This window comes from Anopheles coluzzii, chromosome 3, assembly GCF_943734685.1.
Source record: "Anopheles coluzzii chromosome 3, AcolN3, whole genome shotgun sequence".
NCBI lineage: Eukaryota > Metazoa > Arthropoda > Insecta > Diptera > Culicidae > Anopheles > Anopheles coluzzii.
Window position 1 is genome coordinate 88,805,398 of NC_064671.1, and position 15,571 is coordinate 88,820,968.

Below are 15,571 nucleotides of genomic sequence, written 5' to 3' on the forward strand. Positions count from 1 at the left end.
TGTACTTGGCGGATGATTCGCTTCTGGAGCTTCGAAGGAATAGCAAGTCGATCGCTGAACATGGCACAGCTGTCAACGACTTAGAGTTCCTGTACTTTGGCTACATCTGTACTTAGATATTGCAGCAGGTTCTGCCACAGACTAATCAACCACCAACCAGGGCTGGAACGCTTTTAATCTAGTTTCTGGTTAGGCTCAGTTTTATCGTTTATCTTAATTTAAATTTTATTTGTTTTAAACGAAGCTAGTGTTTCATCTATGCTAACAAGTATAATGTACAGATCCTAGGCCATAGATCAAGAAACTGATACCATATCCAAAAACCCAACTGGCAAGCAGTCTGGGAAGTCATCCAGCTTTATACTTTTGACATCTATATAAGCCCATTAAGGACCTCAGTAACGATATAGTCGATATGTACAGGCTATTAGAAGACCATCTAAAAACCAAAATCTAAAAAAAAATATGTGTGTAAATGGAAATATGTCAACTTCCAGATATCTGTACTATAAGGTCTTCAAGGGCTGGCAGGATACCATGGCTGGGGTATGTCATGAGGATGCTGGACTCATGCCCCACCAAGAAGATGTTCGATAGCGATCCCCAGTTCGGCATAAGGGGCAGGAGAGCACAGCGAACTCGATTGCTAGATCAGATGAAGCGAGATATGTCGAAGATCCAGTATCTACATGGATGGGAGACTGCAGCCAGGGTCCGAGCATCCTGGAGAATAATTGCTGCCCGGTTCATGTCACGACGACGTGTTCTATCGTGAGCAGGCCAACAAGAGAGAGCGAAAGAGGAAGTCTTCAAGGTCCTCAATGAAGCAATAATCGAGATCTAGGCTATTTGAGACCACCATGAATGAGGTGAGGCTTTCATGAGGACATCTCATCTCTCTCGCGCCGTGATCCTCACTGTGCCGAACGTCGGTGAACCCACGGGATGAGGCAGGATACCCCCATCTGGGACAGTGCCTCATCACCAAGGACACCCAATAAATATAGTAAGTCGATGTAAAGACCCCAAGATGATGACGGAGAAGGTTCAATGAGAACTTCATCCATGGTTTAGTATATCTAAGGTACTCTCTCACTCTATCTCCAAGCGTTCAAACAACCGTTGAAGGCATGTAATCAATTGAAAAAAATCTCCCGAACGTTGAATAGTGCTGTTATTATTGAGAATTGACCCAGAAATAAGTGCACAACACTGAAATGGACAAGGGTCAAAGTATTAGTAGATCAATTAGTAGATAAAGAGACAAAATATCCACCTTCAATACACGAGCGATAGCAGAAAACATTAACGTTTTAAATAATTTTTCCTTATTTATTGGTTCAATCTGTAACATTATATTTCCGATCTAAAAACTGATTTGATTAGAGTAATAAGCATTGTTACGTCCTCGTACTCGGCGTTTCTGTTCCTCCTTCCGTACCTAAGAATGAGGGGGAGAGATACCGGAGTTTCCCTACAAGAATAGAGTGCCTTTTGTTGTATTTGTACATTGTTGCTTTTGAACTAATAATTTATGTGTGTGTGTATATATATACGCGTGGACGTTCACTTGTGCCGTGCGCCCTTGGTCGATCATGTAATGCCAAACATAGTAACACAGAAAGAAAATTGTACATGTTTTTTTTTTAGAATAAAGTTTGTTTACTGTATCCGAGTGCGCTTAAATAGACACGCGATCGTACCCTCTAAGTGGGTTACGTATCGGGGGGGTATTATCATCATCTTCGGGTTCCTGTATACTCTGAGACGCTGTGTTTCGATATCGTCAGCGGATTTTTTGTAAGTGTGGAAAGTATGTGTATTAACCACTAGTTGAACAACAAAGTTACTAAAGACCTCTTCTTTTCCTTCTAACCTTGATCCTCAGACATACACACACACATACAAACACGACGAATACACGCTACACGCTTGTTGGAAAAGAAGGATGATCTCGCTCGATCTGAATTGATCGCTGAAAGAACCGCTCATTATTGCTACCTACTAATCAATCGTCCGCTCTGCTCTCTTTTAGTAAACTGTCTAAAAACTCGAAGTATGATGGTTGGAAGGGTATGCTACAAACTACCTTCCCTACAGCAAGCTCGATCTTTCCTTTTCCGATCGTGAAAGAAAAAGAAGAAGCGCTTTTTACCAACCAACGTAAACCTGGGGGGCGCACGCTACGTAATCTCACTGTTATTTGAATAAATCTTATCGTTTAATTTAAAAATAAAATTGCCACCGTTACACAGTATAGCCAACTGTTTCCGCTTTCCACTTCGCACACAACAATATATAAGGTAAGACCCAGAGAGAAGTTACGTACACCTTATCATATGTGGTTGCCCTTGTGGGCTTTCTCTTACGCTCAAACGCAACTCAAGCCCTCAATCGTACGTATTTTGTGTGTTTGTGTGTGTGTAATAAATATATAAATCTGCATTTAACTGTACCTATCGGCGGCTGCGGCCGTTGTTTTCCTACACCTTAATCATAAACGAAGGGTCTGGGGGGACACATTTTACATAGGATGGGGTGGTGGGGCCAACCTTTAAAACATTCCTATTCTTAGATTTAGCTAACGAACGATCGAACGAACGAATAAATCGAACGGGAAAGAACCTTTTCTGCACTATGCATTGAAATTCTACCATGCACAGGGGTTTTCAGTGACAAAATAGTCCTTTTGTGTGGTGATTTTTAAAAACTTTTTGCTGCTGTTTGTGAATGTGTTCCCTGTACGCTATGGGAATTGTGTGTGTGTGTGTGTGTGTGTGTGTTGTTGCTATTTCCCTACCATGCTGTCGTTATACCAGCGAAACGATTTGAAGAGGCAATTAATTTAAGATAATATACGTTTTCATCTGTACATACATAATATGCGTGTGTGTGTGTATATATAAATCGTTACTTTCGTTCGAATATGGCCCGATCTGGAGCTATGCCCCAAATCGGTGACAACTACTATCGGCCTAAAACGTAGCAACGTAGAGGCAATAGAGATCTCGGGTTTTGTTCTTCCTTCTCCTTCCACCTTCACGACACACATTTTCCACCCGTCGGAATTATGCTACCAATTCCTTACCTTACCACCAACGTGATTCGCGGCTTTTTTTTGTTCTAGTTAGAAAATAAATGTAAATCCTTTTATACATGTAAACCATTCTAGGCGTGTTTACTGCCCACCGTACCGTACCGGATCCTTTCTGCTCGTGGTCGTCGAGAGCGCAAAGTGCGTTGAAATCAAATAAACAGGATCAAACTGGATCGTGATTGCTATGAAGGTTGAAGGTGCTGGTTGGTCTGTTTTGTTTGCTTTTACCAACTAAAGAAGGAAGCGTACACTTCAAAGGTACGCCACCCCCGCTAATGGATGTCTTTCTCTATTGGCGCTCTCGATTGGATCGCTTAAAAACTACATTGCGTACGGTTGGTGTGGGGTTTTCTATGTGGTACACGTTTGCCACTGATTGCTATTGTTGTTTTAACCGGTTTTTACTTCGACCCACTTCGACACCTTGCGCATCCTTGCTTATACTCTGCTTAAACCACACGAGCGGTCCTAAACGGTGGCCGGCGTCGAAGGCTTGCTCGGACCGGTGGACGACAGATCACCGGCACCACTGCCGCTGTTCCCCGCCGTGCCCGGTTCCGGTGAGCTGGCGGTGGCCGAACAGCTCGGCTGCACAGGTACGGTGCTGGTAGCGATTGCCTTGTCCCGGTCGCGCTCACGCCCCGGACGGAACGCTTCCAGCAGGGCGTCGACGCGCGCCTCGGTCGGGGCCCATCGGGCGTACCCGGCCGCATTCTGCAACCAGACCACCATCGTGCCGACGATGCTTTTAAAGTTCACCTCCGATCTGCAAAAGTGCAAAAGAAAAAAACCCGTACGATTAGATTCGGTGGTTGAGCATAAATTGCCGCGGAATGTTTTGCTGATATATTTAGTGAAGTGGTGCACACAGCTGGTGAAATGATTGAATTGTATTTGTTTTATATTTATAAAATTTAAGAGATTCTTATAGCTATAGCACTTTAATTCAAAAATGTCATGTACATTTCGCCCCTGCAGACGATCTTCATCATATCTTCGAAACGAGCTTCGTTAAATTCAGACGATCTTCAACAAATACAAAACGACCTTTGTTAAACAAAACCTAAAAATTGAAAAATTATACAAAAATAATTATTTTAATTGAGAATGCTTTAAGGTAAAATTTTTAAAGCTTCCTACTTTCAACTAATATTATGTAGCAGTGGAAATTTAAGTTCAATATTCGTTTCATGCAGCAGAAGCAGCAGGGTTTGCCGAATAAGTTATTTACTTCCGTGTGGATGGAATTACAGGGTTTTCGAGGATTATATAGACATGTTCATCGAGTTGTAGATTCGTTCAGGCATATAATAGACTCTTTCAGCGCGATATAGAATTGTTCGGAAGTAGGTGTAGACTTGTTCGGTTATACTGTAGAGCTGTCACTTTCGTACCCCTTGGACTGCAACTTGCATCATTCTCAGCAGGAGGTAAACAAACGGTTTTCGAAATAATATGCTTTTTTCAACTAATTTATGTATTCAACAGCTTGGAGAATGATTATTAGCTACTTTTAGGACTTTTCAGAATGAAAAATTGAACCCTGCGGCACAGTGTGTAAACAAAACAAATGACAGCTCTACAGAATCGCTGAACATGTCTACGCCTACATCCGAACAATTCTATATCTCGCTGAAAGAGTCTATTATATGCCTGAACGAATCTACAACTCGCTGAACATGTCTATATAATCCTCGAAAACCCTGTAATGTTTCAGTTTTTCCACATGATTTTCAACACTTCTCAAGCTGGATTGCGTTTGACAATATTTTGTGATGAGTTGAAAATCATGCGTAAGAACTGAAATTGTATTGTGTTGTCAATACAATAAGAGATTGCTGTTTGAAAAATAACTTGGAGGTGGTGAATAATGATGTGCACATTCTAAAGTGACTTGGGAAACTCTGTATTAACCGCGTGCAAGATGTTAATCTACATCAATCTATTATTACATTTTCAACGTCATAATCTTTAATTTCTTCAGCTTGATTATCAACACTTCAAATGTCAATCCGGATGATGAGATCCGGCTCCAAACTCCGGTGAAAAAACGAAGGTAACACCGTTGAAGTGTTGAAAATCATGCTGAAGAAATAGAAAATTATTAAAGGCTCCATTACGAATGTGCACATAATTATTCACCGGCTCCAAGATGTTTTTCAACAGCACTCAAATGATGCATTTGTCTCAAAAATGCAATTTCAGTTTTTACAAATAATTTTTAACACACCACAAAAAACTGTCAAACTCAATCCAGCTTGAGACGCGTTGAAAATTATGCTGAAGAAATTGAAAATTATTATGATGGAAATGAAATATCAAGTGCACGTGGATTAACCCAGTACGATGAAAATGAAATATTAGAGTAATGTGGAACAACTGTTCATATGCGGCGAAAAGCATTGTTTACATTAGAAAGTGACTAGAAAAAACCTTGCAATTTTCATCATAATAATATACAATTTCTTCAGAATGATTTTCAATACTTCATTGGCCAAGGGGTAATGAGATCCGGCTTCAAACCCTGCCTTAGGCTTGTGTTGAAAATCATGCTAAAGAAATTGAAAATTACAATGCTAAAAATGAAATGAGGAATAACTTCTTGCGCGCGATGAAAAACAATGATTACATACGAAAGTGACTTAGCCTACCTGCTTACAGAGTTTTCTAGGATATATATAATACAATTACCCATAAAAGGAAGCATACATGCTCAAGTAAATCATTACGCACACCACAAACTGTCATTTGACACAACGTGTAGGTAAAGCTTTGAAAAGCCTGCGACAAATGTGCCCGCTTCAGGGGGGTTTTAATCATTTGCTGACTCAACTACAACCGTCCCATTAACCAAAATGGTGTGTTTGTGTATGTCGATTACTCACTTTGGTATACAATGCTGCAGGCCATGGCGATACTCGTGCTCCATACCCATCACGACCACCTGTTTGCGCTTGTACGGGCTATCCTCGATCTTGGACAGACACTTTAACGGTGGATCCTTCCACTCTTGCAGAAACACAATGAAGCTGTGAAGGCAATGGCAAAAAACATTCCAATCAGTTGCATACAATATCGCACAAACATTCCTCCCCGTTACCTCAACGGTTCGACCGAATCCGTCAGCAGCCGGTCGATGTGCTGCAGGCTCGCATCGATCAGCTCCTCGCAGTACGGTGGATTCACCTGGAACGAGCCCGACACCGGCTTAAAGTCCAGAAACGAGCCGCGCGACCCGAAAAACGAGTCCGTATCGCCGAACGCGGAACAGTACTGGCGGAAGTAGCAGTTCAGCGGGCTGGCAAAGCACTCGAACGTCACGTTAAAGTGGTGGTGCAAACACTCGAACACTACCGCCGGCAGGGCCGCCTGCGTCAGCTCCGGTTCCTGCTGGTTCGGGTTCGCATTGTTGCCGAGAAAGGTGGCGTACCGCTTCAGCATGCAGTACGCCCGCCCGATGAAGAAGTCGAACTTCTTGTCGTCGAAACAGTTGTACCGGTACAGCTGCTCGAGCTTCTGCAGGTGCGATATGTTTACGACGTGCGTGTCCGGCGCCGCCATCACCGCCGTGTTCGTGTACTTGATCACCATGTGGTCGCGATCGTTGCTGTAGTCGATCTGCGGCATGCGGGGCGAAGGCAACGCGAACTGCACCGGATAGCACCAGACCTTGCGCGTGACCGGCGGCTGCAGCGGCGCGGACAGCTCCGGTATGCCGTGCTCCTTCAGTATTTGCGCGTGCCGCTCGCGTATGTTGCGCGCGTGCTGCATCGACAGGTGGTAGAGCTTGGCGCACAGCTGCTCCACGCTGACGCGCACCGTCGCGATGATGTGCGGTTCGCACTGGCGCTGCAGATGCGTGAGGCGGTCCTGGAAGTCCTCGTAGCTGGCGCCGACCGTGCGCCGCAACCACTCGTACGCCTCGTCCGCGTTCCACTTGACGATCTTTTTGCTCTCCTCGCTGGCGCCGCGCCGCTCGACGATCTTCTTCGCCGCGTCACAGTAGCGGGAGAGCTGCTTGCGCGCGTCGCCAGTGAACTTTGGCTTCACGATCTTGATCGGTATGTCGCGCAGGATTTCGCGATACATCTGGGGCGAGATTTCGGGCGTGCACTGGCTGGGCAGCAGCGGATCGATGCCCTGGTCGATGATGCGCCGCTCCATCAGCCAGCGCTGGAAGGAATCTTTCGGCGGCGCGATCGATTCCCGCTTATTGCACAGATCCTCGTACGTTTTGGCGAGCCGGAGCGTGAGCGAACCGCGCAACGCTTCCACTTCCGGGTAGGGCTGCGGGAAGGTCGTGGGCAGTCGCTCGTAGATCAGCACGTTCGTCGGCACCTCGAGATCCCAGGGGCCGGGCAGGACGTACTTCTTGAGCGGTGGCGGTCCACCGACACTGCCGGCACCGGGCGGGAGATGGGCGGAGTGATGCTGCTGCTGCTGCTGCTGCGGCTGCTGGGCTGCGTCCTCCGAGGCACGTCGTTTCAGCGTGTGGTGGTGGTTGTGGGGCGAGGGATGGGTATTGTTGTTGTAGCCGGTGCTGTTGTGCATCGGCAGTGGACCGTTCAGCGGGCTGGTGCTGCAGATGCCGAGCGGGTCGGTCAGCGGGTCGAACTGCGGGGGGCCACGGTTCAGTTGGGGCGGTTCCCAGAGTGATTCGCCGGTCAGCTTGTTCCAGAAGTAGGGTCGCCCTTCACGCTTGGACCAAAACTTCCGCCAGCCTTGCTGCGTCAGCTCGGGCGCCAGCTCCTCGTTGAAGTTGGCACCGGGGGCACCGGGGGCGGCGCCGGACGGGGTGTGTGCCACGTCGGGAGGCGTCGTTTTCGTGGGCGTTAGCAGCGGGGCGCTGATGGTGGTCGGGCTGGACGCTTGCATTTGGGGCGATTGGGCCGGATGATGCTGGTGCTGGTGGAGCGGTGGCACCTGTTGCTGCTGGTGCTGCGGGTGTTGCTGTTCGGCCAGGGAGGGGTTGGTCAGCTGGTCCCAGGCGGACGGTGCCGCCGGGAGTATGTTCTCCGTTTTACTGTTCATGCCAACGTCATTCATGTTGTGGCTTCCGTCCTGAAACGAGGAATAAAATGGGACGGTTTTGGATTATGATCTTAGAGAAAATTAAATGAATTAAATTAAAACAAATAAATAAATAATTAAGTAATTTATGCTTTTTAAATTTACGAATCATTTTACAATTAAGCTAGTTTTATGCACGCTCTGTTTAACAAAATAATGGCTAATTTTTTTATTTTTTTAATATTAAAAAATATATTTTGATAATTACACTTATAAAACATATAAAACCTTCAAAACAGTTATAAAACACTTTTTTTAATTCGTTAAAAATAGTATGTCTGTGAAACTTTCCTAAAATATGTTGTTTCTAGTTTTGGACGATTTTTTAAAGCATTACTTAGTACAAAAACCCTATTTTTCGAGGTGTCTATATAGTTATGTTACGATCCTTAATTTGTTTTTTTTTGTAGTGAGTCATGTAATAATGGTCTTAAAAATTCGAAAAAAATACACAAAACTGTGAAAAAGTCCTTTGCACAATTCATACATTCACTGTTTTCTTCTATCTACTCCATATTTTCCGCAATTCGCGAAAAACGACTGTCCATACGGTAGGGCGCTGTATAGTAATTACACACTAGTGATTGGTCATTAGTTGCAATAATTGACAATATTAATAAGAAAAAGGCACCTTATTATGAGTAACTGGTCGTTGCGTATTGTGATGAATTTAAAGGGTAAAAGTAACTAATAATGACGAGTTATTTGCAATAGTTACAAGAAAACGTTCCCATCTCTGATTCCAAAGACCAAATATTTGACCCTGAATTTGAAGTATTAGAGTACCTCAGGTTCAATAAAAGTAATAGAAATTACACGATATCTTTTAAATCCGATATGAGCATTCCAACAGAAGAATAATAGTAAGTTTTGCTTATAGATGATTTTGAGTCTTTCGATTACATGCATCTCTTCAATCTCTTGAACAGAACCTAGGCATGATACTGTCAACCTATATTCAACAACTGGAGTCAATTTAAGGTATTTCCTGCTAAACTACGTGAAAAAAGAGCTTTCTTATCGCTTGCCAAACTGTTGTCTATGCAACTGAGATTCCATTTTCGAACGAGCATTCCTTCCGTTGTGAGGAGATGCATCCTAAAACGGAAAAAGACAAACATCTTCCGCCACATGTTTGGGATCGTAAACTGATGCTTTCGGAAGCTGCTACTGGCCGCATAATGACGACGCGTCCCCTACCCACCCCCTCCTGTTGAATTGGTTCGGGACGTTCGTGCAACATTCGGGGGAAGCGCGATGCCTGCCGAGGTGTCACATGGTGGTTGTTGCGTTTATTGCAACCGGTTCCACACAAAAAATAAAAACCTTTCGCCCCCTTTCGCATTGACTGCTGCTATGCACTGTTCCTCGTAACGATCGCTACAACATATGCTACAAAGAAAAAAATGGGAAACACATTAGCATCACCAAATGCTACTCACCTGCGATGTAGGGGTGGTGGGAGATCGTTAGACAGAAAAAAGCGCGCCGTTTTCCCCGTTGCGTTTTGCTGGTGCGCGCGAACCGTGTAGCCAGGCCTCCTGCCCCTCGGTCTCTTATCACCTTCGTAGTCGTATGTACGAGGGAACGAAAATAGCTCTTGAAGAAGAGAAAAAACCCGCCAAAACGAACAAACTGCTTCACTCTGCCGTCGTTGTGCTCCGGAACCACCCGATTCCGTGCGTGTTCCGTGGCGTTCGATATGGCACTCTTGCGTGGAAGTGGCCAACAACAACAACAACAAAAACTACCTGCTGCTGTGGCTGCACCCCCGCCAACGGTCCGTATGCATCTGTTTACTGCGCAGCTAACGCAAACTATCCACCAGCAACAACACACAACGATAGGCAAAACAAAAAAAAAAAAACACACACACACAACACCCCCCACCCCAGCCCCAAAAGCGGGATCACACACACGCGTCACGGATTGTTTTGATGCGCACGACGCACCACCGCTGCTTGCTTCCTAAACGCTCTCGAGCTGCTGCGGCACAGAGCACAGAAGGGCACAGCGCTTCAGCTGCACGGAGCAGCAGCAGCCGTAGCAGCAGCAGCAGGTCGGTTTTGGGTAAAAAGATGCACTAGCCTATTTCCGCACAGAACCGCATCCAACTCGGCGTACTCCAGCGTACCGAGCTGCGGCATCGAACGCACCACAGTTTCACGCACCGATCGGCCGCCAAAACATCGCGCAAACTATCGCAAAGCACGAGAAATCGGTGACGAGGAAAAATTCACTACAGCCCACCGTCGTACGCCATTTGCATTTTTTTTACTTCTGTCGTTTTCTCGCTGCCTGGCGAAGCACGGTAAACATTCAGTGTGGCCAGATTATTTTGGCGGTTTTCGGCAGGAGCAATGTTGGGAACGTGTAACAAATGAGGATAGCAATCCTTGAAACAGCATCCCAAGCGCCACAGATTAAGCTTAAACGACTGAAATCAAATATCTGTGATTTTCGGTAAGATGAATGGAAAATCAGTAGTTTTAGGGCGGTCATTTGTGAATCGGTAGGCATATAAAAAATCGGTAGGAAAACAGATAAATCGGTATTTCTGGTCACTCTGGAACTTTGGCGAGGTGGTCCGTTTATAGGAACGAGTTCAGGTGCTTCGAAAGTGAACGGGACGCGGTGCGTGATTGTGGTTTTAGTACAACATATTTGTTATTGTGTAATGTAAAGTTTGGGGCATTTCTTTGTAACATGTCTTAACATAAATAATGTTTAAATATGTTGTGTTATGTTTCTGTAATATGTAGTTTAAGAAAATATTTTACTTTTGCATTATTGGGTTCGTGTGCTAAAACAGTCCACTTTGTTGCTGTTCTAAAATAACATGTAGCATTTTCATCGGGCAACAGTGATGAGAATATTTATATGGGTAGAGGAAAATACAGTGGAGCGCCGTTTATCCGGGCTTCTCGGGACTTGCCCTCGCCCGGATAAGCGAAAAGCACGGATAATGAGTCAAATGATATATTTTATCACCAATTCCTTATTAATTTTTGGAAAATTATCTATTTTTTTGATAAAATAACCCCGTTTTTAATAACTACATGTTTTTCCAATGAGAATATTTGAAATTTACCTTGAATTATCGTGTCTTTTGTTATGAGAATGTGCTCTTATAACCGCTTTTTCAAATATCCTCCTCATAACGCAATGTCACCTTTGTATTGAACTGTCATTTCTCAATAGCACGGATAAACGGAAAGCCGGATAAAAGGTACCCGGATAAACGGCGCTCCACTGTAATGTCAAACAAGGATTTTTCATGTTTAAGACGACAATTCAATAGTAATTTTTTTTTATATATTATGTTTTCCACTTCATGATGATTACCCCAACACAGGTTTGAGAAGGACGGAAGTATCTTTACGATAATATTACTCTGATAGGTATGTTGAAATATATTGTACGAGCTAGTGGTGGCATCGGCACATGCTCAGCGGAACCCACCAAGTCATACACACACACACCCAAGACGACCAACATAGTTTTATCAAGAAATAAACGGGTCATACTCCAACGAATACAATGGTATTCCCAAGCATCCTTATCACCACTTATCAGGACACAGCTGAGATATGCATATGGCCAGTTCCATTGGTACCATCGGCTGGCTCCAGAGTACTGCCCTCCGAAGCAGGTGAACCTAATGTATCTGGAATGGACCACTTACAATCATCAATTATTGAATTCTGCTGTGACCTCCCAGACCTTGGGCAGACAGTAAATTGCCCCAATGTCCTCTTGTACGTGCGCGTGCCTCAAACCTATGATGTCGCTTTCTTCTTATAAAATTCAGCCAATAGCGTTCCTTCTACGCTCCTTCTACGACTATGTAGGGTACTCACTCGCGACCTTGCAAATAATGGGTAGTCTCACTCATCACTAATTTCTTAACACCTTTTTTTTATTCCAACATCTTTACCTAATCTTTACCTTAAAAAAATCACCTGTCCTTACAATTCTTGCAAAATGCCAATTCAGGTAAAAGTCCACACCACGAACCTACCACAACATTTCCAATAGGAATTCCACAGCCCTAACTTCTCAAGGCAACACTTTGTTTACAGGACTTCTCTACCCCGTAGAGCCGGCGCGCTCTCGTCCCTTCTCTGGCTGGCGCCTGGCTCTTCCCGTAACTCGTGGGTGTTCTTGTGCCCTTCTTTACCTAAGCCCCCGTATACCCTTACCCACGCACATACACACATTCCGGGGCAAAATTTATGGATTTGTTATAAAAACTATCCAAACGATCGTAGTCCGCTGTCAGTTACGTTTCAAACCACGATCACAGCACATCGTGATCTCGTCGGAAGATCCGCATCATTCCAAGATGTTCAGGAAATACAGTGTGTGCGCTGTTGCGATAGTGCTGTACGTTCTTATCGGGCTGGTTAGTTCGACAGGGTTCTACATCGACAATGGTGTCGATCAAACCGTCCGGGAGAAGAGTGTCGAGCTGCACGAGCGGCAAGAGATTGAGCATGAAATTCTCGAACTGCTGGGTCTTCCCGATCGTCCCAACAAGCAGCATGTGCATCCTTCCTTAAGGTAGAGCGCGGATACTCCTTACAACCTAAATGTGATAATGAAAAATGGAATGGAAATAAAAATGGAATGGAAAAATTAATAGCAATTTTTATTGTATTTCTTCTTTCCTCACAGAAAATCAGCACCCCAGTTCCTGCTCAACATCTACCACAAGTTTACGGAGGAAATGACCGGTGGCCGGCGGCGGAAACGGTACGCGGACGGCGCCAACCTGCTCACGATCGCCGACGAACGGGCGATCGGCGAGAGTGACGTGATCATGTCCTTTCTCAACAAAGCCAACCGCCATCTGCCCAAGATCCGGCATCATCGCGGTGGCCATCGGCTGTGGTTCGACACGGCCGAGATCGATGCGGAGCGGGACAACAATCAGCTGCTGTACGCGAGCTTGCGCATGTACAAGAACCGCACGACCGAGCGGCCCTGGGATGCGATTGTCCGGGGCCGGCAGATAGTGGTGCGTGCGTCACTGATCGGTGGGTACGATGCGTCAAAGGATGGGCATCGGTTGGAGCTGGTGGCGGAACAATCGGTACCGTACAACTACGACGGCTGGGTCGAGCTGAACGCTACCCAGGCCATGCAACGGTGGGTCGTCGAGCGGGTCGCCAATAAGGGCATTTTCGTTGAGGTTTACTATGCGGAAAGCCCACGGAAGGAGATCCTGCCGCACGAGGTCGGTTTGATCCTGTCGAACCGGTTCGGTCGCTATCAACCGTTTCTCGTGGGCTACTGCAAGGGACCGGAGCTGGTCAAACCGACGGCAGCCCTTGCCGGTGGCAGTGGGACGGTCGGGGGGCGCTCGAAACGTAGCGTCCGGCGAAAGGCGGGAACCGGCACTGGGAAGCGTAGCGATCGGGTGCGAAATCCGTTCCTGGAGCGGTTCGGCGGCGGTGGCGAACGGCACAAAAGCTGCCAGATACAGACGCTGTACGTGAGCTTCCGGGATCTGAACTGGCAGGATTGGATTATCGCGCCGGACGGGTTCGGGGCGTTCTTTTGCTTCGGCGAGTGTAACTTCCCGCTCAACACGCACATGAACGCGACGAACCATGCGCTGATACAGACGCTGGTGCATCTGATGCATCCGACGCGCGTCCCGAAACCGTGCTGTGCACCGACCAAGCTGAATCCGATCTCGGTGCTGTATCATATCGATGATGCGAACATCAATTTGAAAAAGTATAAAAATATGGTCGTTAAGAGTTGTGGGTGTCTGTAGGGAGGGAGCTGGGGCGGGGCGGGAGAGCCTTGTGGCGTTTGATGCTTCCAGTGATAGGAGGAAAACATGGAAGGGAACAAGAACAAAATGTAAAATAGGCTTTAAATAAAATTAATTAATTAATGGATGTTCATTAACTTACTTTTACGATTTTACTATAGAAATAACAGCTTTTCATAATGTTTAGCTGTGTTTAGAGGAAGGCGTTTTGTTTTATATTAAAATTATACATTAAACTATTTGAAACCTCGAAAAATTGCACTATGTAAATATTAAAAAAAGACTGAAATGATAAAAATAAAAATCAAAAAGAAAGCTTTTAGTTACCATCATGTTGAAATATAAGAAAGAATAAAACAATTAAAAGTAACAAACTACGAAATACGAAAGAAAGCAATAAAACATGATATGAAATTAAAATGAAAAAAAAATTCTAGGGGAAGACGGGGTAAAGACGGACAAAAGGAAGTTAAGGAAAATGTAAAAAAAATGTAAAAAAATATAAATACAATGACTATGAAAATGTCCATACTCTATTTTACTCTCATGTTTTATCTGAAAATGTGTTGAAGTCTTTAAGTTTCTATCATTTTTTAAATTTTTTATTTTTGTGCAATTTTGAAATATTTGTGTAGAATGGACAGCTGATATGGGGAAGATGAACTCTCCGAAGAGTAAAATGGACACTTGTAGAAAACTTTGAAAATTTAAGAGGTTTCCTGTTGTACGTCCATTTTCCTTATGCAATCCACGCCCTGAAACGTACATTAAAAAAATCTTGGCCAATTGCAACGACGGTTCATTCAGCCGTGAACTTGCCTTGTGGAAATTACTGAGCGGAGAGTCCATGATCCCAGCATTAATGAGGGACTTTTATGATAGGTCAAGCCATTTTTGATCTTTGTAATCCCATAAAATATGTCATCTATTTCTGAACGATGTCATACTAATGCTTCTTCTTTTTGTTGATTGAAGTTGTCCAAATCGAGGCAGATATCGGGTTCCTTGAAGTGTCTAATCAGCATGCGTGCGTTTAATAGCATAATGCATGCTCGATATTTTCACAGGTGGTTCATTTCTCGGAATGGTCTTCCGAATACCTTCATCTAAGGTATTTTATGATATTTATTCATCACCAGTTGATGAAAGAAGCAAAATAAATAAACATTTTCGAAAATTAAGCAATACAATTTATAGAGCATAAAATCCGCAGTAGTCAAATTAGATCCACACCGGTGGACACACGGTTCAAAATTGGTTTATTTCGTGAATTTTACCAATTTTGCATATATTATGCCAACAATGTTCTTAAATGAGTTGTTTTACTTTCAGTTTGGATGCATTGATGAATTATTCTATAGTTACTTTTATCATGTAATTATGAGAAGTGTCCGTCTGTACCTACCTTCCCCTTCGTAATGAAAGGATGGAAGTATTAAAGGGATAATTGATTATTCAATATTCATTATTTATTACTTTAAAGAAACACAGAAACAGAAAAATAGAAAATAAAATAAAATAAAAACCGGAAGAAAACAGAACAATTCAATTGCTAAGTAACTGAGAAAACACAAAAGTGTAATTATTAATTTGAAATATTTAAATAGGATGTAATTAGT

At 44.2% G+C, this 15,571-nt stretch overlaps 2 protein-coding genes across 3 annotated transcripts in view; one reads left to right on the top strand and one right to left on the bottom strand.

Annotated features, from left to right (window-relative positions):
• LOC120956844 (mRNA (2'-O-methyladenosine-N(6)-)-methyltransferase) overlaps positions 1 to 10,460 on the bottom strand; it is a 218,602-nt gene extending 208,142 nt beyond the window's left edge. The window contains exons 1-4 of one of the 2 annotated variants that reach the window (XR_007452557.1): positions 9,610 to 10,460; positions 6,198 to 8,158; positions 5,983 to 6,126; positions 1,897 to 3,863 (exon numbers count right to left, since the gene is read on the bottom strand). Coding sequence is in view for 1 of the 2 variants with exons in the window: in XM_040378616.2 (XP_040234550.2) it covers positions 3,566 to 3,863; positions 5,983 to 6,126; positions 6,198 to 8,143 (2,388 nt within the window). In the remaining variant the exon portion in view is untranslated. Of the gene's footprint in view, positions 1 to 1,305; positions 3,864 to 5,982; positions 6,127 to 6,197; positions 8,159 to 9,609 lie in introns of those variants that run through there. The other variant, XM_040378616.2, reaches the window with a different exon arrangement.
• Positions 10,461 to 12,086: 1,626 nt separating this feature from the next.
• On the top strand, positions 12,087 to 13,952 carry LOC120958554 (protein 60A-like). The gene is made up of 2 exons (XM_040381436.2): positions 12,087 to 12,730; positions 12,845 to 13,952. The coding sequence occupies exons 1-2, from the start codon at positions 12,513 to 12,515 to the stop codon at positions 13,950 to 13,952; spliced, it is 1,326 nt and encodes a 441-aa protein (XP_040237370.2). The 5' UTR covers positions 12,087 to 12,512.
• The last annotated feature ends 1,619 nt before the right edge of the window (positions 13,953 to 15,571 follow it).